General features: G+C 39.0%; 2 protein-coding genes across 6 annotated transcripts in view; one reads left to right on the top strand and one right to left on the bottom strand.

Annotated features, from left to right (window-relative positions):
- The window catches only part of LOC129373253 (RNA-binding protein with multiple splicing-like), a 41746-nt gene extending 30223 nt beyond the window's left edge, over nt 1-11523 (top strand). The window contains exons 7-9 of one of the 5 annotated variants that reach the window (XR_008607333.1): nt 755-818; nt 8412-8460; nt 9377-11523. Coding sequence is in view for 1 of the 5 variants with exons in the window: in XM_055051109.1 (XP_054907084.1) it covers nt 755-817 (63 nt within the window). In the remaining 4 variants the exon portion in view is untranslated. Of the gene's footprint in view, nt 1-754; nt 825-8342; nt 8461-9376 lie in introns of all 5 variants that reach the window. The other 4 variants (XR_008607331.1, XR_008607332.1, XR_008607330.1 and 1 more) reach the window with 4 other exon arrangements.
- Nucleotides 11524-17380: 5857 nt separating this feature from the next.
- LOC129373347 (fatty acid-binding protein, intestinal-like) lies at nt 17381-19156 on the bottom strand. The gene is made up of 4 exons (XM_055051241.1): nt 19023-19156; nt 18663-18835; nt 18389-18496; nt 17381-17750 (listed from the first exon to the last, which is right to left on the bottom strand). The coding sequence occupies exons 1-4, from the start codon at nt 19087-19089 to the stop codon at nt 17700-17702; spliced, it is 399 nt and encodes a 132-aa protein (XP_054907216.1). The 5' UTR covers nt 19090-19156; the 3' UTR covers nt 17381-17699.
- Between the last annotated feature and the right edge of the window lie 4735 nt (nt 19157-23891).

Here is a 23891-nt window from a genome sequence, read left to right as displayed (position 1 = left end):
TAATTGTTTCAGATCATTAAACAAGAAAAAAAAACCTAAGTACAAAATTGTTTTTAGAGTATTTTCTCATCTATTAATGAAAAGATGCCATGCAAAGCAACATGGCCTTGCAGTAGGTGAAAAGGTAATTGCCCCTTAAGCCTAATAACTAGGCGTGCCTCCCCTGGCGGCATCTGCAGCAACAGAGGGGGGTGCATGCTGAAATCAACTCTCCTGTGTCAGACAAGACACTTGCCTTCAAAAGGCTCCACTTTCTTTCTTTTTATTCTTAGAACATTTTCCCCATCGGTTAATTTTTGGTACAGGTGAGACACGGGTCTTTGTGCTCTTTTTGCTCAGCAGTGGTTTTGGCTTTAGGACTTTCACATGGACGCCATTTTTCCACCATTCTCTCTTTCTTATAATTAAATCTTGAACCCTGGGCTCAGCGGAAACAAAGAGTGTTTTAGATGTGGTGCTGAGTTATTTTTTCACCTCCTTGATGAGTCGCCATTTCTCAGAAGGTTTATCTCTGTCATTATTTCTACATTTATGGATCATAAATGTAGAAATGTAGTCCCAAACTCTTAGCTATGTTATTATTCCAGACTAATAAATCTTAATGCCTTGCTCCTAATTTGTTCTTTAATTTTTTTTAGATGTTTTGCTAGGATAGTTTATCCTGGAAGCTTTTCATACACTAACAATTGGTGTCTGAGCGCCACAATAAAGTTAATTTTAGGACTTGCGTTAATGGGTTACTGTGTGTGTTTAGATTCGCTGGCTCCCACCTGCAGATGGAACTCCTCAGGGATGGAAGTCCAGACAGTTCTGCTGAAGTATGTGTAAGTAGCAGCATTCACACACATTGTCTGACCCTGTTCTACCCTGATATAATGAAGAAATGTACATTGTAAGGATCTTTTACAGTAAATGTTATGACACTTTGTTTAAACAGGTGGCAAAACATTCCTAAACAGACATGAGGAATTTCTAAGAATGTTACCACAACTCCGTTTTTTTTTTTTTGTTTTTTTTTTTGCACTTGGACCTCAATGAAAAATGTCCATCCTCCCAACTCCCAAAACTAACTGGCTAATTGGTCTCATATCTGCTGGTTTACTTCAGACACAAACATGTGAGTTGCCAGCATAGAACAGGGGAGTGTAACGCCCGGCGGGTCAATCAAACCTCAGCCACTCCTCACGCAGCATCATAAGAGATGACAGGCGCAATCTGAAGGGGAACTCCACTAGTTTCACCCACATGCATACACAACACACACACAGTCTCCTCATTGCCTCTCTCTCACTCAGGTCACATGGTTGCACAGGGTCGACTCTTCTCATTGATGTTATGGTTGATCTTGGGCATCAAAAGCAGCGAGTCAAACAGAATTTGCAATGAGTGTCAGCGCTGATGGTTTGATTAAGCAGGCTGAAAAGGGATCGGCAAATATGACTAAAATGCTAATAGACTCTGCTTTGATTTGGAGCATAACTACAGACTAGTTGTGAAAGTCACTTAGTACCTTTACTCTAGCCCTCTGCTAAAGTAGGACTGAACACTTTCAGAAGGATGTTTTTCGCATTTGTATTGCAGCTCCGCTTGGTGAAAATAGCAAACATTATGTCTTTTTTTCCCCTTCACTTTTTCCTCTCTGGAGTTGATGGTTGTTATAGTTTAGTTGCTTTTCACCCATGATCAAACAGAACGGGGAATTTCCAACTTCGGTCTGTGTTTGGTAGATTTGAAAAAAGTTAATGACTAAGAAGGAATCTGTGGGAAATGTTGAATTATCAAGGTGGTGGTCCTAGCTTTCTTCTCCCTGTTTAGATTAGTTCCTTGGGAATCTTGAAGTATTCTGATCACAGATACACTGAGACATTGACTGGATGAGAATTGGATTATTTTTAGCTTGATTGACCCTGATCATTGACAGCCTGTTTCGAAATGGAAAAATCAGACCTTTTAACAACACTAGGTTGGGCTGACAACAACACTCTTCGGTGTGTAAGTGTTTACTTAGTGAAGAAGCCTCAAAGCTATTTTCAGTGGCAGAAAGGTGTTTCTATGAAATGGGCAGTATGGAGTCAAAATTATATCACAGTATTTCAAAAGAAATTTTCAGTGACAATATTTCAAATAGCAACAAAATTAAGTAAGTGCCAACTAATGAAAACTTCAAAAATAATAGGACTTAAAAAATTTATGAAGTCAACCAGTTGTTATTTAACTTTATACTGAAGTAGCAGAGGGGATTGTTAGGTTACCTAGATTTCCAGTATATGGATAACATAATGTCAAAGTCAAAAGAAATTCTCCCTTTTGATATAACTTAAATCTTATTGATATAACTTAAGTCTGATGAACAGAGAGGTTACGCAGGATCAATTTTCTCTAAATTTTCTCTAAACAGAAGGAAGAGATGGGATGGAAACTAGTCATGGAGGTTACCGAGAAGTCGATAGAAAACATAATTCACTGGTTATTCATCAATGCTTTATGTATCGAGTATTTTGCTCGCAACATATCCGGAGATGTTGTCGCAATATTGGCATGCCCAGTGTAAGGGCATTTAAAATTTAGTTCACCTCTGTGTGAGGGAAAGATTACCATTCCCACAATACGGCTGCAATAACCATCATAAACACCGAATTTTGTTGCGACCAAACAGCAGATATTAGGACTTATTCGTCACTTGATCAAACCCTGTCAGGATGAAATACATTTTTTAATTTAGAACCTCACGTTGGCGTTTCCGATTCTAACAAACTGCTCTTTGGAGAATTATAAAAGGGACTGAGCTGATATAGAGAGAGTCGGAGGATGTGATCAGAATGGTCGTAAACGCTGCATATGCTCCGTCAAGCGCTTTGGTACTTGGGAGCTGCTGAAAGCTCAATTTTTACGAGTCTTTATTAAAAACGTTTATGGTGGGGCTTTATTTAAAGTAAATTACATCCAAATTAGTTTAGTGGATCAGTGTGTGGTTCTAGGAGCATTTCCAACAAGTACTTAGGTAAGTCAGCTGCATCTGCACTCCACTTTTGTGTTTGCAGGAAAAGAAGGGGAAAAAAAGAAAACAAGAAACCAGAAAGCAAAACATTGCAAATCCCCCCAGATAGTTTGTGTATATGTGTGTACGCACACGGCGCCAGTCTCTCTGTCACCTCCCTCCAGTGTCTCGAGACAGGAAGAGACATGTTCTCCTCTGTCCCCCCCTCAGGGAGTCAATGGGAGGTGGCAGGAGTAAGGAGGCTAACATTCATCAAGCTGTTGATTGCTGCTAGCCTCCCCTGTCTCCTTCTTACCTTTTTTTCATTATCTGTTTATTTCTAAGAGCTTTAAAGATGTTGCCTAAAGAATAAAAGCTTTCGTGGTGTTTTGGATTTAATCTCCATTGAGGGAAGGGAGTGGAAAAGGGAGGGGCTTGGAGGAAATAATTACTCCTATCAAACCAGGAGGAAGTCATTTGACCAGTCACTCTGCCCCAGTGAATCAACTTCCCTACATCCGGCCCTCAGAGGAGGGTGATGGAGAGCCAGCATGTCCAGTCGAGATTATTGTGATAATTACAAACATTTGCTGCAGAAACATTCACCGGGCATCAACCCTGACTGTTTAGCTAGGAGGAGAAACACATATTCAAATCATGAGATAAGGACTTAGTTTTTGTCTTTTGTTTGTGCTGCTGGTTTTTATTCGAGTTTTATATGTGCAACATCTCACAGACTGTGACATGTTTAAGTTTAGGATTGTCGCAATTTCTATACAGAAATTTATGCATTTGCCTAACTTTAATGTTTAATGCCATGTTTAATGGTATTCCAAATTTGGCATTCAAAATTCGAAGTCTGGTTCGCAAAAAGAGGCTTTTGTGTCATTTTATGTACATAGCACATGAACACAAATTAAATAGAGAAAAGCATTGTAGAAAATTGCAGCAATTTTTGGGTTACATTTTTCTTCTCAACAGACAAATTTTCTCCAACTGAATGAATGTTCAGTTGTCAGAATCAAGGCAAGACTTTTTTTTGTATCTATAATATAATCTTAGATGAAATTCTGCTAAGACTTTTGACACATCCTTAAAAGAGGTGCCAATAATCCCTGAGTTAGGGGAAACAACAATTATGTCCTTTGCTACACAAAGCCATTTTTTTTCTTTAAATCCCCAGAGATGTCAGATCTTTGAAACTTCTTCCCACTAAGTAAAGAAGTGGAGAGAAAATTCCCTGGAAAAAAACAGCTTTTCTTACTGCATTGTATCAAGGTGGAGACAGAAATTGCAGATATGTGTTTCTTTTTTAATGGAGATTCATTCATTTTTTTTCTCCACTTTGTTTCAATTTAAAATTTACCCTGACAGAACAATTTGTCTGGGTAAATCCAAAAAATTGGATGAAAGCAAGAATGATCGTTGTAGAACTAGATTGTGGATTAGTCTAGACACATAGTGAACAACATGTGTAATTAATACATCCACCGTTGTCTTATTGTCATACTGAAGCTGAATGAGGCTTATGTTTTTACCACCAGAGAGCTCGTTGTTTAGTTAACCTTGCTGCTCGGTTTGTCCCTGATATGTTGCAGCTTTCCAAACAATTTGTTGTTTTTGTGTCTGGTTTGACAGGAGGATAAACAGCGCTGTATACCATGAACCATGCTTTATTTTCCTTCTGCTCTGCACATGTGAACTACCTTTTGCCTAAAATCCTAACACAATACTTTAAAATTAGTGGTTAAAAAGTCACAAAATGTGAAAACGCTCAAGTGGCGTAAATGCTTATGTAAGGCACTGTACTGTTTGTTGTACTGCCGCGTAATGTTGTGGGAGTTGTCTTGGATAAGCAAAAGCCTGTCATTAATTACAAATGTTGAATGTTGGTATTTCAGAAAGGAGGGTGAAGCTTGCCTAGAAGTCAGCAGTCTGGAGAGGTTTGTTGTGGGTCAGCGGTTGTCTCGGCGTCTCATTAACTGGGGGCGACTCACAGACACAGAATGTAGGCAGCTGGAACCGCGCTGGTGTGTAGGATCTTTAACCGTGAGCTGTCCTAATCACCTGGCCTCTAGAGGGAAGAGCCTTTCTGAGAAGTACATTTAATGCTGCTTGCAAGTTCCAACAGAAAGCCACTGACTTTTCGAAGATGATTAAGTTTTTCAGCTTTGTGTCGTAATACCTCCCCTGGATACTCAGAGTCGCTTCATTCATCTGAAAGCTCATGAAGCTGAATTGTATTTGACATTCATGCTCTGGCAAAGACTCGCTCCAAAGACAACCTAACAGGGGACGTCAATGCCTGGTGAACTGCAGGGAAAGGTAATCCGTATTTTCCATCTGACAAGACATGCTCGGGGGGGGAGTGTGAACCCCTATCATGCAGGCTTGTCTGTGACCCTGTGAGAGACCAATATATATATATATATATATATGTGTGTGTGTGTTGTCTGGCTGTCTGCCCTGAGGAGGTTTTTGGCCAATAGCCTGACAAAACCAGTGGTTCCTGGACCAACTCCAATTGAAGGAGAGCTTTGGGCCAGCTGGGGCCCTTTCTAATAAGGAAGTGGGACTTTATTCCTCCATCCCCTGCTGACACACAGTCACACAAACACACAGAGGCATACACTGTAGCTGCATCAGGTCTCAGGAGCTGCATGTCAGCAGCTGCATTCACCACCACCCACCTCCCCAGCAGGAATCGTTGGGATGTAAACACATCTCAGGACAGACGGTTTTTCCTTGGGAAAGGAAAACTCCCTTTTAACAGAAAGAAACCTCCAGCAGAACCAGGCTCAGTATGAGAGGCAATCTGCCACAACCAGGTTTGGGTCTGAGAAAACAGAGCAGACCAACAAAAAAAAGCCCAGAATCACTGATCCAGAAGAATTTTCTATGTTAAAGAACATTTTTAAAGTCAAGTTTGTAGCTCCTGTAGTGGTTTTACAGCAAAGTAAATAAACTCTGAAATGAATTGGGTGAAAAACAGCTCTATACCCTTCAGTGGCTTTATCTAGGACAAAGACAAGGTGATAAAAAGAGGCCATATGCGTCATCCCTAGAACATGAAAGTAATGTTATTGTCAGCAATAGCTCAGCTGAGTTTCCCTTCCAGGAAGGAGTTTTTGCTAAACAGAAACATCTGGCTTGATGTAACTTCTGTGAAATGACAAAATGAGAACATAAAGCTAATGGCAGCAACAACTTCAAGTAATTCTCAGATGGAGAGGAGTAGGAGAAAGAAGCAGAGTGAGGAAACCTATTAAATATGTCGTCCACCGTCACACTCTTTTTGTTAGAAACGTGCTTTTACTGGGTGACCCTTGTAAGCCATATTTGTTTAGACCTTTTCTGAATATTTTCATCACAATATCTTAAAACTTTAACTTTATTTGCTGATGTTTTTTGTGCTTTGGCATTTTGTTAACAGACGTCTGTGTACACAGCTTAACAAGCTACAAAAGCTTCATTCTTGAATGCTTTTTTTTGACATAAATCTAAAACTATACTGTAGCTAACAAAAGAATCAAGACAATTGTTTCCATTACCATGGTTGAAATCAGTTACTTGTTGAAATTTTGCTCTTATTAGATGATTTAACAAGTCCTCTGTACCTTTTAGTCACACCACACAATCGGCAATCTGTGATAACAAGCAAGAAAATTCTCTAGGTCACAAAAAGGAAACAGCTCATGCATTCATGAGAAACACAAGCATACCCCTTCTTTCTCAAACACTTCTTGTTTACCTATCTCACATTAAACAGCAGAACTAAGATATTGGATGTAACATATTAAGCTTAAAATTCACTAAACCTGTCCTTAATCTGTGCAGACATGTTCAATGATCAACCCAGTCTTTAACCTTGGTGTCTCAGCCAGAACAAATAGGGTGATGTGGAAGCAAGCGCCCCGTCAGGTTAGCCAAGCGACTGTATAACGCATCAATTCCCTCGTCCCTGATTGAACGCGCAATGGGGCATCAGTTAGTTCAAGCATCCTTACTCCCTTATAACAAAAACATTGTTCTCAAGAAGCAGTTTCCAAGGCTGTGCTCTTTCTGACTATGTCAGTCTGCCAGTCTTACTTTCTCATAAGATTACGGGTGACTTTCTAGTTGCTTATTGTTCTAGATAGTTGCCCAAAACTCCTCTGAACTCAAGTTACCATAGTCTTAGAGAGAGGTCTATTTTTGGCAGTACATCTTGCGAGGAAGTCTGACCTTTCTTTACGATCTGCTTGGTGGTGGGATGTTGCAGAAGTTACAGATAGTCGGGGAGAAACTTGACATGAGTACTTGAGACATCCTGTGTGTCACAGTTCAAGTTTGGGCTTGAAAGATTCATAGGAAAACAAAAGGAGGGTCCAGTGACATTAAAAGTCAACATCGGTTTACTAATCAGAGGAGAGATTTCATTTTCTGGGAAAACAGTCGAGTGTATCCAGGATGTTGAGCAAACTACTCTTGCAAAAAACCCAAATCCCTTTAGTCTATTTATCAAACTTTGGATATCAAACAAAGGTTCTGGAACATTTAGTACTTTTTGAGTCTTACTTAGGATATTTTTTAATGAAGAAGATCTTTTAATCAGACTAACTGGTAGAATCACTTTAAAGTACAACCAAACAAGTTGTTGTGTTTTTTCACTTAAATTAACCCTCCCACAAATAGAAATCTGAATTGTATGACCAACTTTGAGGTTCTGCTTTTTGCACTGTCAAATATCAGTTTTGCCCTCTGCAGTGAGCAGCTGCTTTACAATTTGTTCTGATTATGTTGTTCACATTTTAAGTTGTTTGTGATCTTACAATATCGACTGGTACAGATGGTGCAGCTGGGAATGCAAAAACAGCAGCCTCTTTGTTCCCTAGACAATATTTTCTTTAATTTTGACTTATTTCTGTTTGCCAACATTTTCAAATCAGCATGATCACAGACAGGTTTTATCCACAACAGGAGGAAACAATGGAGAACCTTCCTGTTATTTGCTGAAAGTCTTGCTCTCTCTTGCTCTCCAGGAACCTCAGTGAATCACAGACATGTCTACATATTTTGTTGAAAATGTTAATATTTTTAAATAGCTTCTTTAATATATGTCCTCCTATATTCTATTTAAACTCTTTAGTGAAGTGCTCAGCGTACGTCCTGCAGTAATGACTTCTATGCAAACGAGCCTTTTTTGTAGGTGCACCATGGTAACTTGGGAATTAAATATTAATTGAATTTTCTACCAGCTGGTCATCAGTCAAGTTAAAAATCTCCTTCTGACTTCTTTGTGTGTCTCAAACATCTGCACTCAAAAGTCATAAGGCTCGTCCTCGGGTGACTAATTGGACATGTTGGGTTTTCTTTGCATCCTTAGGTTCTTGATGTGTGATGGTGGCCATGGCCGGCTGTGATGGGCTTTGCTGTTTGCCTCTTTTCCTTTTAGAAATTAGGAGGAATGACCTGCTTCCAGATCATGCAGCAGTGCCGCAGCGGTGAGTTTTTTTTTCCTCCACTGATTCCAACAGGAGAGGACAGCTAGGTGGCAAGGTGTATATCCCACCTACCCACCAAAGTGTCCACCAAAGCAGTTTGTGTCTGCTTTGTCACACTGTGTAAAATTTTTAGTGTGTGTGTGTGTGTGTGTGTGTGTGTGTGTGTGTGTGTGTGTGTGTGTGTGTGTGTGTGTGTGTGTGTGTGTGTGTGTGTGTGTGTGTGAGAAACAGATAAAAAGTGACACACCTCCGCATATATCTGCTGGCTCAAACCCATCCACTAAGACATTTTTAACACTGTGTCAGCTTTCATCTGAACAAGTTTTTTGTACATAAAACAATGTGGGTTTTTTTTTTTCAGAACTGAAAGAGAAAGTACATTTCCTTTCAGGATGTCTATTCAGATTTTTGGGCTACACAGAAATAAAAAGTTTGTGGCAGAAAAAAAAGCACAATGTGCTCACAGGCAGACATGATGGTGGCATCTTCATGTTGTGGGAAAGCTGATTTTCAGCAGAGACGTGGAAGTGGATTATAGTTCATGGGTGGATGGAGGCAAAAGACTGGACAATCCTGGTAGAAAATCTGTTAGAAGAAACAAAGGACTTGAGACTGTGGTGGAGTTTATATTTCTATCTTTATACTGTGACTATTTTTTGGATGAAAGTTTGTGTTGTTTTGCAGATACAAAGACGAGTGTTAGAGATTGAGGGGAAATCCAAGACGGAACTTGAGGGCATGTGTCTTTATTACAGTGTCTGCTTTTATACGAGACTTCATGGCTTTTTTAGAATCTGTGTGTGTCATTCAGCTCTGCATGGTCCCCCTGTGTTTTCATTAGTGTTTAAGCTGCGATGTGCAGAATCCTGTACAGTTTTATCATCTTTTTCTTCCTTTTGTATTTTTCTCCCTTTAGGCAGCAGCAGCCTTATGGGCTTCAGGACATACTAGACCCCAGCCTCCATCGCACATCAAGCACCCGTCCCAACGCTCTTCCCGAAGTCTTTGCAACTCTATTAGATTTTTTTTATACTGTTACATACTTGAGCTTTTAGAGGCAGCGCTTTGGCTACACCTCCTCTGACCTGTACGCTGAAAGCAGTTTGTGTTTTCCGATGACGTCGTGCATGGAAAGACCACAGGGGGAGACCCATGGAAGTGTGGCCAAAGTGCTATCGAGTAATGTTGTTATAATACTAGAATTATTACTATTCTGTATATCATTCATATCAATGTTATTATAATAAATACATGTCGAAGCATGACTTTGCAAAAAAAAGAGAAAAAAAAATCCAAAAGAAAAAAACAACAATGCTGTACATTTTTAGATATTTTAAAGAAGTACAAAAAAGTATTTTTGTAATCAAGACAATGTTGAAATGTTTTGATCGGTTCATGTTGTGTATGAGAAATTGTCATACCTTGATTTTTGCCTTTTTTGTGTTTTGTGCCATTTATAAAATTACAAGTTGTCCTTCCATACCAAAGCAGTCGTATCAGTTTGCCTCCTTGTCTTTTCTACACAAATCTGTGAATTTTGGTTTGTTCTTTTTTTCTCTCTCTCTCCATTGAGCCGAGTTAAATCAGAAGTCCCTTTTTTTTGCCCTGTAGACTGTCATAATCAGATGTGCTAGTGAAGGCATCGACAGGATTAAAGCCATCGCTTGAAAGTGAAAAAGTGACCCTAGAGACGGCAACGACCGGCAAACTCAACTCCACTATTATTAGAAAACTGCGCCTTCATTTTGTAGCAAGAGGACAACAGATAAGTACAGAGAAACAAAAAGACCAAAGGCTTTTTTCTTTTTCTTACACTGGTGTGCTGTTTAGAATTCAATGTCTGATGGCTTTGTAGGCCTCGGTCTGATATTTCTTATGAAGTAAGATATTATTTTTGCTGCATGTCCCTCTTGGTGTCACTCCAAAGAGTCCTTCAGCATCTGAAAGAATTTTCACTTTAAGCGATTTTTCTCTTTTGTCTATTTTTAGGAAGCCTGCGTGATTCAACTTGCTTTGTCGAGTTTGTATTTGCATATTAATGATAGAGATGGGGGTGGTGGGGTGGGTGGGATAATTTCTAATCTGGTGTCTTTCTGCAATAACATCTGCTGTGCAACATATCATGAACTGATCATGTTTCTGTGACATTTTTAATGACAAAATTATGATCCTCGTCCCATTTGTACAAAAATCAAACGCTTGTACTCAATTCTTGTACTTTTCTTATAAAGTTACAGATCCAGGTGTGGCGCTAAAGAAAAAAAAAAAAACACTGAAATGCTGTAAGAAGTAAATAATACTCCCTGTAATCTTTAAACCCAGATGTTTAAGACCATCTAAGATGAGTTGAGTCATGTACTTTTTCAGTGTTTCTTCATGTTGAATAATAATAATATGCATCATATAACGGTGGACCATATCACCTGAGTACATGAAGACTTTTTTTTTCCTGCTTTTACAATTTTAAACCAAGTGTGGAGCCAAATTTATTAGAACAAGTATTTATAAAAAAAAAAGTGTGAGAGTGAGTTTTTCTTTTTTTTTTCTTTTAAAATATCATAGAAGATGTCTATTGTATGATTCACTGTAAGTATTATTGTAAGTTCAATTGTATAATCATTTGATCATTTTTCTAGGGCTTCTTTTGGTTTTTAGCTGTCTGATTGGAACAGTCTGTGTTTGATATGTGAATACTCCTATAATTCACTGTGAAAGTCGGAGAACAAATAGATCTCTTCATGTTTTTCCAGCCTTATGGTACAGAAATTTCCAGGAGGTTGATGAGACGATCCCTCTGTTCATGAAAGATATTTCTTTGCTTGGTTCAGTGTGTGTAACTGTGTGTTGTGCATGCTCACGGCATGTTTGTTCTTTTTCTTAATGCTTACAGTGCTGTTGATATTTATGTACTTTAGCCACTGTGAGGAGGAATTTGACCTCAGTGAGTTGCAGAAATTTGTTGGTTTGAAACACACACAAAAAAGGTGATCAAATGGAGCCGTTTTTATGAATATGTTAAATGAAGACATTTCGGTCCATCTGCCATTAAAGATTGAGATTAAAGCTGCTGTCGTGACTGAAATTTATTTATCATAAAATCAGGTAAGAAAGAATTATTAGACCATTTGTTCAATAATAAATAGGATATAGTTGAAGGCATTGTAAATGTTTTTCACTTTAAGATTTTCCCTCTTTACAAATGTCGATCAAAATTTAAAAATACTGATGGGTGAATTTTCCTTCAGGATTGTACAAAAAATAAAAAAATAAATCACTCAATGCAACAAGAGAACTTATTTTGATTTGGTTATTTATTGATGACATCACTAAAGGAACTAAAATCAAGCAAGTGTGGAAACATGTTTGAATATTCCAACTTCTTTTTGTTCATGCAGTGGATAAAAAAACACATTCAGATGTATTTGATAAGACGCACAATATAGAGTTACAAAGTAACTGTTGACCTTTAGGCTTTTCTGCTATTAAAAAGTACAAAAATACTCTTGTACTTTTTAAGTAGCATTGTAATGGAAAGGTTTGCAGATAAAAAATAAGACAAAAAGGACAAAATGTCACACACACTCAAAGAACTGTGTTATAAAAGAAGGGATAAAATCTCACAGCTGAAAAATCTCCAAATCCAAAGCAAACAAAAATTAAACGTGATACATTTTAATAAAGCAACAGAAGCTTGTCATAATGAAAACTAAAAGTAAGTTTAGTGTTTGTAATGATTGATTATGCATTTTTGTCTGTTTAGATAATATCTAATTACCTAAATAAATGTTCCTAGTATGGCAAAAAATCTTTTTTTTTCCTCTTTTGCTTGTTGCTAATATTTCTTTTATTGTAGGCATTAGAGATAATGGGTATACCTTTATCTGACATACCAGCCAAACCTACAACAGTACGTGTCCAGCTTCAATTTTTCTTGTAGAATTAGTGTCCGGTTTATTCCCAACTTCCCTTGTTGCACCCTTGTTTTCTTTGCTTGTTGGTATTTATTATTAAACACTATTATGACTAAATCACCCACAAAACCCCTGACTACAAATTTGTAAAACTATTGATTCAATACATCTGATGTGATCTAGTAAAAGACGTTATTGTCCAGACTGCAAACAGAAAGAAATGAACACAAGAGAAGAAGGCCTGCTCGAGAAAATTAGAGGACCCTGTTTGCCCATTTAGAAATCCACCTGCACATGGTGCCATTTCCATTTTCCCTCTTTCACACTTGTCATTGGATAACACCCGCACCCTCCAATCCTTGGGGGCCATCAAAACATGACGTGGGATACTATAAAGTGGTTTTTGCACCAGGGGAGCTGGAGACCTCTCCCTGCCCTCTATAAGAATAGCCTGGCAAACCCAGGAGCTGGCTACACCTGAGACAGAGGCCAAAGCCAATTTACTTTCCCTCCATACTGTCTCAGCTCTCATCTGTCAGGCAGCATATAGCAGCTTCTCACATGGCGCACACACACTAGCACACATCTGAGGGGCGTTCACACGTTGTCACGGAGGAGAAAAGTGGTGGATAAAAGTGTCTTGTGAACAGAGCGGAATATTCATGTGGATGCATGCAATCATAAAACCCAACTTGCAACAGATTAAAGCGACGTTCCTCCCCTTTAAGGAGTTCATTAAGGACTTGTTTGCGATGTCTTTAGAGTGTCTATCTTCCAACAAAGGAATGTCAAACAAAAGACACATACCAAGGAGAGAAGCAAAAGCGGCACTTATTGGTCAAAATTGCCGTCTGGGTTGTTTGTGTATTTTCTGAACAAGTATTTAGTGATAAATATTGGATCGCTGTAAAAAAAAAAAAATCAATCTTACATTGCAATTTGTTCATTCTAGTCACAAATCACTTGTTGAACAGCACAAAGAAATAAAAACAGTCACACTGACTGGTTCAATCTGACATGTGAATTACAGTGAAGAAATAAACTCAGCCATGTTAAGATTTAAGTTTGCCAAGAGCCAAAACTGTGATGGTTAAGAGGGTCACAGCTCCGACGGAAAGTTCTGAGTCCAAGTCAAAGTGGTCAAAGGAGGGAGCAATGGACTCTGTGAGTGGCCTTAGCTGGTTGAAGAGGCTCGACCTATGGAGTCAGATCCAAAGAATAGGCTAATTCAGCTCAAATTGTTGAAGACGTTAATGCTGGTTGAAAGTTGTCACTAATCAGGATCCCCATACTGACTGCTACGCATTACTGAGAGCACCGTCAATGGGAATGTGTATCCACTGCTTGCCTCAGGAACAAATGACACGAGGAGCGAAGGCAGGTCAGCTGAAGGAGCTTGAAACTTTGGGCAGTGTTCTGCTGAGGAGCCTTGTGTCCTAAAACTCATTTGGATGGTAATCTGACCACCAAGCTTCACTCTGTCATGGAAATTGTGTCGTCTGATCTTTGTGGCCTCTTGCAGTAGGACAACTCAGCCTTCCTGATACTAGAAAGCAGTTTGGAAATGGTTTGAGGAGCACAAAATGAGTCTGAGGTGTGGAACTTGAGCTGTAAAAACACCTGCAATATATGTATTAACATACACCTGCCAATATGCAGGCAGGTGAAAATGAACTTTTCTCCAAAACCTGGATCATTTACGAACATTTAAAGTGTATATTGTCATATTCTATTCTTGTTTTAAATGAATACGTTTTAATCTGAATTCAAAGAACAAACAAAAAGTGAAACACAGAGGAGGCAGAATGATAGCATAATACAACAGTTTATGTTGATAGTATGAGACTTTGCCTCAAAATGCATGAAATCATAAGTGCCAAATATCAGTCAAATTTGGCACAAACTAAAATGATTTCGTTTTCAGCATCCCAGTGATGTCAGGCGCATAACATATGAAAATTTCAGTTTTGGATTGCATCTGTGAGGTCACCTGAAGACATTACGGACATAAAATGTCCTTAAAATCTAATAGATTAGAAGAAACACCAAAGCCGACTGGATATCTATTTTATTTTATATTTCACATATTGTACAGAATAAATAGCCTTTTGTCGCTTTGCAAGACAATAAAATAACTTCTCCAACATAGATAATAGCTTTGTTTTAATACTGTTTCTGTTTTGTTTGCACCCTTGTTTTCTTTGCTTGTTGGTATTTTCTGCATGCTTCAACCAGCAGTTCTGACTGCAACAAGTTCCTGCTATTGTTACATAGTCAAACAGAAGCTGATAACCTTTGCCACAGAGTAGCTCCAGGATCTTACAGCTCAAATGCACGAGACTTGACGGGACTTGGATGCTGCACCCATCACTGACTAATGTCTAAGTCATCGTTTCACAGCTTGGATGCGTCTCTGCCCAGTCATTGTCTTAACACTGATTGGTCAAAATGAGGCGCCAGGCCACCGAGAAACACTGCCTCACACCAAAACCTCGGACTCTCCCTCCAACACTGACGGCTTCCCTGCCTTTGTTCAACAAAGTGAAGATGAGTGAAGGAGAAACAGGCTGCCCTCTGAATCTACGCTTTGTTCTGCATGTCTTTTCCTCCGTCCACCTTCTGCTGCTTGCCTCCTTCTCCGCACTCAGCCGCAGCTTCCAGCTCCCTGCGGTGGGCCTGAAGGCCCTCAGTTCCTCAGCAATCAAAACACTAAAGTCTCCCATGACTTTCCCTTTTCCCACAGATTCCATGCTGCTTCAGTCGGCTTCACCAGACTCCAGATAATTACACAAAGATATTTTATTATTAATCTACACTGATAGATATAGATGCAAGCACACTGCGGGCGTGTGTGTGTCTGTGTAAACATGGTGTGTGTCACATGATGGCTTGACTCAGAATGACATCATGATATCCAGAGAACCTTTTCGGTGGAAGTTCAGGAGTCCAGCAGTGCCCCTCATTGGTTATCCTCGGGAATTACAGACTCCATCTACAAAGTGCAGCACCAACAATGGTGACGCACTAAGTACGTTGATAAGAAAAGTATTATAGAGGTGTGAAACATTCAGACTAAGTGTGATTTTTTTTATTTTTTTTATTTCAGACTACATTGAGGTGTCTCCTATAATTGATAACTCCCTCTGCCCCGTCAGCTCAACACGTGGCAGACTCACCCGACATGATTGATGGTGGCACTCAGGGCGCGAGCTGTGATGGATCGATGCTGCATGTAGGGATGATCGTACCATTACTGTCAGATGTATTTGGATGATGATGTTAATACATTTAAATGCAAATGAAAAATGCAATTTCAGTTATTGAAGTGAAAAATTTAAGCTCATTCCTTCATTTCTAAAAGCCAAAAACCCAGTTTCTCACCAAGTTGCACAAGGGCAAAAGAAAGCCAATGAAGTAAAGCAATGTTATGTTAAGATGAAGGCTGTAGCCAAAAGAGACACCAAAAGAAAACCTCAAATCCAACCTGGACCACAGACTGATCCCCGCCATGTTTCCTTGATGCAATAATTTTTCGAATAAGAAGCACATTTTGTGATTTTATTGCTCGACCTTTTCATCCATGCACCGATTTCTTTGCGTTTCGACTCGTTCGAAGCAACATTCAAATATCTAAAGCATTTTTAAAGGCTTCATTGACAAACACCACAGATTTCTGGGAAGAGTCAGAACTCACAGTTCCCAAGTCTCTTCTTTATAAGTTCTGCCGGTCCATTTGGCATGCCGGGTATCGAGCCTTGAGGTTTTTCAGCGACCGAGAAAAAAACAAAAACAAAAAAAAACATGCTTCCCTTCATGTAACAAAATTATGGAAAATTCCTTCTAATGTTGACCAAACCCTACACTGGTTGGCACAGACAGTCTGCGTGAGGAGACTCTGGACACTCAGTCAAGTTAAAATAAATATGTTTTTCAATCTGACTACTTGGCCATTTAAAACTAATCTGAACAATCCTCAGAAAAGCTCAAGTGTGTCACTACTAAATCCTTTCACCATGAGCTCGCGTTGCCCTCTTGTGGTCAACAATGCTTATTGCATATTGAACCATTTTATTTTTGCTTTCTCGTGACCAAAAGAAAACATAGTCGTTGTTGTTTCTTTACTCACACAATGAGCGGCATTGTTTCATGAATCACCACTAAAGTTTCATGTGATTAAAAAGCCCTCAGTTTTAAAACAGCAGTTTTTTTTTTTTCCTTACGGACAAGCACATGATATCTCACGAACATCACACCACAGTGATTCCAAACACTGGGCCAGTCACCTCAAATCAGACTCTGGAGTGCGGTAATAATGCAATATTAGTTCCTCTATCCTCCCTATTGTAAAGATAAAAACACTGAGCTGCTCATAAAAGTGTAATTATGAAGATGTGATCTTTGTGCTCAGTAATAATAACAGGCCACTATCGTAATTGGCATAGGATTTGCAAGATTAGGTCGCTCCCCTGTGATGCAATCCACACGGATTAGCTCAAATTTAAAACAAAGAGCTAAAAAGGCAAACATTGCAACGAGGTGAGAAAACATTACAGCAAACTGGGCTGTTATCCTTCAAGCTGATGGCTGATTAACTTTCTGGTCTTCTAAGGTTTTGAACAGTATGTGATAAAGTTCTATGAAACATATCAGCCTCATGTTGTATGTAAACAAGATAGTTTCATCACCGTCCTCTGGTTTTTATCTTCCTTTTATCTTGACGTCAAGACTCACCAGAGTTCATTGGCTTGCTTTATTTTTTAAAGCCCACAAACATTTCTCAGTGTTAATGGGAAAAAAGTGGCATGTGTAAAGTTTTATTGAACATTTCTATTGTCAAATGAAACCAGCATATCCAGTTTAGGTTGCTTTCGGCCATAAAAAAACCCATAAATCTTTTATTGTTTCTTCTAAGACTTCAAACTGACACTGTGATTCTGTCCTAGTTGTGTTTTCGTCTGAGTTCAGCTGGATATTATTCGAGATAATTGAGAATAAATAAAAGGGGACACTTTGCAGTTGGATCAGCTCTTTTAGATCCCTTTATTTAGACTTCCTGACTTGGCCTGAAAACTGGACACAGAGTACAAAATGTGTCTGTCAATGTCATCAGTTGTCAATCAGGGGGCGCCGCCTTTCTGTACAGCATCGTTACAATGATTCATCCCCAAAGGCACTTGTACGTATGTATAAAAACATTTCCAGGTAGATAAAATCAATGAATTGAGAATTCACTTTAGGGTTGGTTGTTCTCTACTGTTAAGAAAAAAAAAGAAAAAAAAAAGTGGTGTGAGCTATATAAAAGTAAAAGCATAAACAGCCGGATCCTGGTTACTGCTTCTTGAAAATCCTCTTTGCGTCCACGCCGTCATAGCTGTAACTCTGCAGATAACAGAGACAAAGTTCAGGTGAGTAGAGATATTGCATGACAAAAACTGCAGTCATGAAATTTATTTGATACAGACAGCTGTATAAAAACTCTTGTATAAAACAGTTTTATACTCAAGCCGATCTTCCTATTTGCTATATGCAGATGATAAAGTTGTTTTTCAAACTTAGTGCTTTGATTTGATGGGCGTGTCTGAAACACAACACTCAAGAAAGCGAGGATAAGATTAAGTGGTTCCTTCAACCTTAAAAGAGCATTTATTAAACAAGCAAAAACGTCAGCAGAAATTCTTTATTGTAACTTTTTCCAGTTTTCAGGAAGCAGTGCATCTAATTTAAAAGTACGCTGATTCCTGACAGCTTGCAAACAAATGCAAAGGGGAGCCGTGGGAAAACTTTGAAATGATCCTCATTATTACACATCTTGATAGAATATATCATGCATATAGCACTGCTTAGCTAAGAGATGGCAGCAAATTTACAAATGGGCCCTCTTCACTCTTGATGCCCCTATGGTGGGCCCTGTGCAAGCATGAAATTTGGAGAGCTACTTTACTATACGTATGAAACAGTAGTTTAGTTTGCAGATGCAGCAGGGCGGCTCCATCTTTCACTTCAGATTTGGCACTGACCTGCACAAGCTCTCCTCCAACCAGTGATCTTGTGGTGGTCAGGACCTTGTTGTTGTCTTTCCTGTTGAAAGTCCCTTTCAGTGTATCACCCTCCAGCACCCATGTGCCCTGGTAAAAACAAAACAGAAGAAAACAGAAAGAGATTCATTTTAAACCTTCATAAGGATTTTTGTTATGTTATTATTATTATTATTATTATTATTATTATTATTATTATTATTATTATTATTTTGCTGTTGATTTTGTTGCATTTACGCCATTTGTTGGCACTCACTGTGAGGTCGGTTCCATCAGCCATAGAGTAGTCAAACTGAACTCCCAGGGTGAAGTCGATCTCTTTGGTGCGGAACGTGCTGGACTCTTTGATGTGAAACTTGTCCCCAGTTTGCTCGATAATGAGCTTCAGGTTGTCGTGCTCGCCCAGCTTGCGTTTCACCACGTTGACTCCTGGAGGACGTTCAAAATGCATGTTTTTAAATTCAAAATGAGTCAAGTAGCAAACCTGTTGAGCCTTTAGCACATCTTATCATCTTAATCGTCACACAGGTCACATCATTTAAAAAAATAAAAAAAATAAGCAGAACAATTATGCAGCCTAAAGTGCCTTCAGTTGCACCTGATTTGACCGACTCACCCAGCTGCTCCATGAACTTATCGTAGTTCTCATTGCGGTCAACCTTCCAGGTCCCATTGAAAGCCATGGCTGCGAGCTTCTCTGCTGGTTACAGGGCACTGGGGACAACCGTGTGACTGAGAATGCCCGCTGGCCCTCATTTATACCCACCCCATCCCCATGTCGCTGTCAGCCCCCACCCTCCACTCTCACCCTCAGCGAGCTGGCATGGAGGATGCTGTCCTTTATCTCACTGATTATCTGTCTGCTGATGTGGCCATTCAAATGTAGGGTGATTGCTGCGCGACCTCGAGGAAGGGCTCATAAACGAGCACAGGCCCCCTCCCTTCTGCGAATCTGGCACAGCTGAACACTGTTACACTGTTCTGCGGGAGGGGGAAAAAAAAGAAAGACAAAAGCGCGAGCTGTTTGTTTGGCTGCCAGTGGCAGTCACTCAGCTGAGTCCCTCTCTGTCCCTCACTCAGACTTTTCTTTGTCCGATGAGTTTGTGCCATGCATGAAAATGACTGATTGATAGTGACAGCCTGAGATTCTCTGGTGTTGTATTGAGGACATAAACAACATTACAAAGTGCATGATGCTGGACGGTTTCGATTTATTTTGATTAATTAGATCGTAAGACAGTGAGACGTATCCGGGTCTGGCTGCTTGGGGACGGAAAGCTGGTAGCAAACCATTTTGACACTAGACAGAGAAACTAGTCTGGGTACTTTGCTCTCCATGTTAAAATGTTTGTACTTTAAACACTGATGCCTGTTTTCACTTCAAACATTCAGTCACTTAAAATAAATCACCTGGAGTTACTTCTAGCTATCACTTCAACTTTCCACCACAAAACGTGCAAAGTTGTGTAGAATATCAGAATCAGCTTACAGTAGCTGACTTCCTTAAGCTGTTCATTGTTTTGAACAGATAGAAATAAATGCATGTGGTACTCCATAGTGTCAACCTAAAGGTAAAAGTACAAACACTTAGTGTCCAGGATGTGTGGGGTTTGCACAGACCTTAGTGTCCTTTTTTCTGACCATAGATTTGTTTAAGTTCTGGACTGAGGGAAAATCAGCCCACATTGTCCTCTTGGCAACTTAATTGTTCATTGCAGTTTGATCCTGTCGTATTTCGTGAGTGAGCCAAACCTCACAGTGATGGACGAACAGAGAACAGACAGGCAGAAGATGACCAGCAGCTCCATTTGTGGGTTGTACTTCTTGAGCTGCAGCAGGAACCACAGTCTCTGTCGGGCCATCGGTTGAACAGAATCTGTATATGAAGACTGATATGGATGACTCCTCGGAGCTGGAGGTGATCCACAGCAGACACAGTGTTGTTGAGGATGATGAGGGGAGGCAGTGTGCTGGTTGTTTGCCAGCAGTCAACAGTCCTGTCCACAAACTTCAGTGGTTTGAGCTCCTGGTGGTTCTGACTGCACCAGTGGACCAGCCGATCCACCTCCTGTCTGTTTGCAGTCTCATCATTGCCTGAGATCAGATCACTGATCTTGAACAATGACCAGTTTTCTGATGACTCACCTGCGTCTGGCAGTCAGTCAGGAATCTGACAGTCCATTGACAGTGGTGGCTTTTTTTCTTAAAACGTTTTCTTACATGAAAACAACAAACATTTTCTCTTTTAGGGGTTTTAAGTGAGAGGCTGCCACAAAAGAGATGGAATGATACATGACTGTTGGATATTATTATTATAAAATGGACATTTAAAGTGTCTGAACTGCAATTTTGTAAAGCTCTCTTGATTTTTAAATACAGAAGAAAGTCTTCAGCAATATTTGTTTATCAGCTGTGCAGCTACAGACTGAAAAATACAGCTTGCAATGAATCAGATTGTGTGGTTAGCATCCGGTAATATCACATAAATGTGCTTTGATGTAAATCTTCCAACTGGATCTTTGGCTCTACAGTTAAAATCTTGATTCCAACAAAATGTTAAGAACTGATCGTTGCTTAAGGTAAATTCACCTGTGAAAAGCATTTTGGTTGTAGGCCAAAAAGCTCATTTTTAGACTTTTACTCCTGTCCACAATATTATTGTTATCTCAAACACTCCAAGAATATATGACGCTCCAATTTTAATTTTCAAAGTTTTTGCAATCTGTCTTTCACAAGGTTTTAATCTATCATAAATAAACTTTGACACATTTATTTACAAAGATATGCATTGGCAGTTTCCAAACTGTGCTATGATATGACTGAATTATCACCATAAGAGTCAAATATTCTTATCTGAGATATTAAATAATCTTAGGCAGTCTGATAAACAACCTGCAAACATGCTACGCATAGTGCCATTTTTTTCTACTACCCTTTTCATGGAGGAAGGGCCATTAGATGTTCAGTTAAATGAGATTAAGCATGCCAGAAAAAACAGCAACATTACCCGTATTGTCCCTAATGATATTGTCATTCCGCTCACGTCTCTGGACAATGGGGCCCTATATTGTATCTGCATTCCTGAGAGGAAAAGCTGTGGCCTTGAGAGCTAGAATGTTAGATTATGGACACAAAGGGCGATTTCAGTGTTCACACGTAAAAAAAGGGGAGATCATATTTACATTTAAAATGATTTGAGCCAAAAAGCTAAATGTGATAAAACTGTGAGAACTGAGAAATCCTAAAAAGCTTGAGAGGCGTTCTTTGCGAGAGCCAGCTATTCTTTTGTGTTGGCTACTTTGCACAGGTTTTAAAAAGTCTCACTTTCAAAACTTCTAGTACTTCCTGCCATGCCCCTCCAATAGTAAGAAGTTCTTTCAATGTGGCTCCTGAACTTGTGCTCATCCTGCACAAAGCACAGAGCAATAAATACACTTAGCAATACAATGCTACCCCTACCCGACCTGTTTCTGTGTGCTGCCTGTCACTTGGCTCACAGTAAGTAAACATATTTAATGATTTCTGATGTAATGTCAGAAAGGAAGAAACAAAGGTGACATATCTACCGCCTTCGACTGTTTCCAAAGCTCTGAGCTAAGCAAAAACAACCAAACAACAATAAGCTGGGATGCTAATGGTGATGTAACGACTGGCAATAAAAAAGGGGATAATTTGAAATTTATCTGACTAAGGCTAGATGCGAACAGATAACAAGGCAGTGTCCGATTGTATTCGTGTCTCTTCTTCATAATCCCTTTTACTGCTTTCAGTAAGGCAGCATGTACTTTGAGTGTGATTAAGTTAATCAGTTTATGCAGGTGCCGAAATACGGCTGGTTCTGAATGGTGCACAATGAAGTTTTATTGGTAGAAAAAACCACACCTGTTTTTGATTCCATTACTACTTTCACCATGGTGTTTCTTATCAGCATGTTACCAGAGCATTCCTCTTTGTGCCTCAGGCGTTGGTTTTACATTTTGAGGCTGATAAAACAGTCACCAATTACATTGATTAAATATATATATATCGATTAATAATTCTTGCATCATATCTCAGTTAATAATTATAACATCCCGTTAATAAACTAACTCTGATGCTTATATAACTTCAATCCTAAATTTCTGTAAAAGGCACATTGAAAGTCTACATAATGTTTAACTTTTTTCATTTCACTTTTTATCGAGCACTTTACAAAAACAACTTTCACAGAAGAGTAACAAAAAGAAAGTAATTGTTCAAAGAAGGCCATAAGGATTCCTGTTTGTCCATGCAAAGTTTGAGAGATGGAAAGCAGGCTGAAGTTGCTCTGGCCATGGAAAGATAAATATAAATAGGTTGGCCTGTATACTAAACTCTGTGTGTGGAGGAAAACTAACACTGCAAATCAAGAGAACACACTATTCAACCGTGAAACACGGCGGGCAGCAGCATCATGCTACGGGGAAGCTATTCTTCAGCTGAGACACTGAAGTGGGTCATGGTTCATGGGAATGCAGATGAAGCCAAATACAGAGCAATCCTGGAACACAACCAGTTAAAGGCTGCATGACACTGGAGAGTGGGTCAGATGTTAATCTCTCAGCAGGATAGCAACCATAAATATATGATCAGAGCTACAATGAAATGTTATAGATCAAAGCAAATTTATGCATTATAAAGGTCCAGTCAAAGTTTAAACCTAAAAGTCAAAAGTGCTTTTCAGAGACTCTCTCCACATGTGTGGCACATTATTTTAATGCAATGTAAGGTTTGTTTAATGTAACATTGGTATATGAAAGTCTAAAAGGCGTGAATATTTTTCACCGTTGTTTGAAAAGAACTCAAAATATAACTAAAGATATTGTGTCATCACTAAGAAAAATCCTGCTAAAATCAACCCATGTTTATTTAAACATAATATTTGAATATGCTGCTAAAGAGCTGAGGTTCATTTATATTTACATTAAAATATAACCATATCAATGAACAGCTTTGAAGTAAAAAGAAATGTTCAGAGTTCAAAACTTATGAAGATGTGTTTCACATTTATATCATGAGGATTTCTTTAAACAACCAGATGAATGAAATATGTTGTACATAAAAACTTATGTCTCTTCACTGCAATTTGGTATGTTGCATTTTTCTCACCACTCAAAGATAAATAAGCACACAGTTCCCCAAAGAGCTGTGATTCCTACAAAAGCAACAGAGGGCGCTGTAACACAGGATTCTCTGGCAAAAAAGAAGGACTGATCAATCAAAGCTGGAACATTTCAATAAATTGTTTGATTTAAGTTTGAAAACTAAACAATATTACTGGATATGTATTTTATTATTATTATTTTTATACAAAGCACATTGTGAGTGCAGCCATATAAATCTAACAACAGAACTTGCACAATAACATTACAGTTTAGTTAATAATGAGATGATGACAGAGTGCATGGATGCTAATAATAAAAAAGGACAACCAGAAACACAGCTGAAACAAGATACTTGTACACAC

The sequence above is a fragment of the Poeciliopsis prolifica genome, unplaced genomic scaffold (assembly GCF_027474105.1).
Source record: "Poeciliopsis prolifica strain line A6 unplaced genomic scaffold, Auburn_PproV2 SCAFFOLD032, whole genome shotgun sequence".
Classification (NCBI taxonomy): domain Eukaryota; kingdom Metazoa; phylum Chordata; class Actinopteri; order Cyprinodontiformes; family Poeciliidae; genus Poeciliopsis; species Poeciliopsis prolifica.
Note: the sequence above shows the minus strand (reverse complement) of the source record. Positions and strands in the feature narration are given on the sequence as shown.

Excerpts from the sequence above, each read along its gene's own strand:
- LOC129373347 (XM_055051241.1), bottom strand. The coding sequence starts at position 19,089 with ATGGCTTTCAATGGGACCTGGAAGGTTGACCGCAATGAGAACTACGAT. Across the intron at positions 18,836-19,022 it reads TAAGTTCATGGAGCAGCTGG|GAGTCAACGTGGTGAAACGC; the intron begins GTGAGTCGGTCA and ends AACGTCCTCCAG. Across the intron at positions 17,751-18,388 it reads TTGGAGGAGAGCTTGTGCAG|AGTTACAGCTATGACGGCGT; the intron begins GTCAGTGCCAAA and ends TGTTATCTGCAG.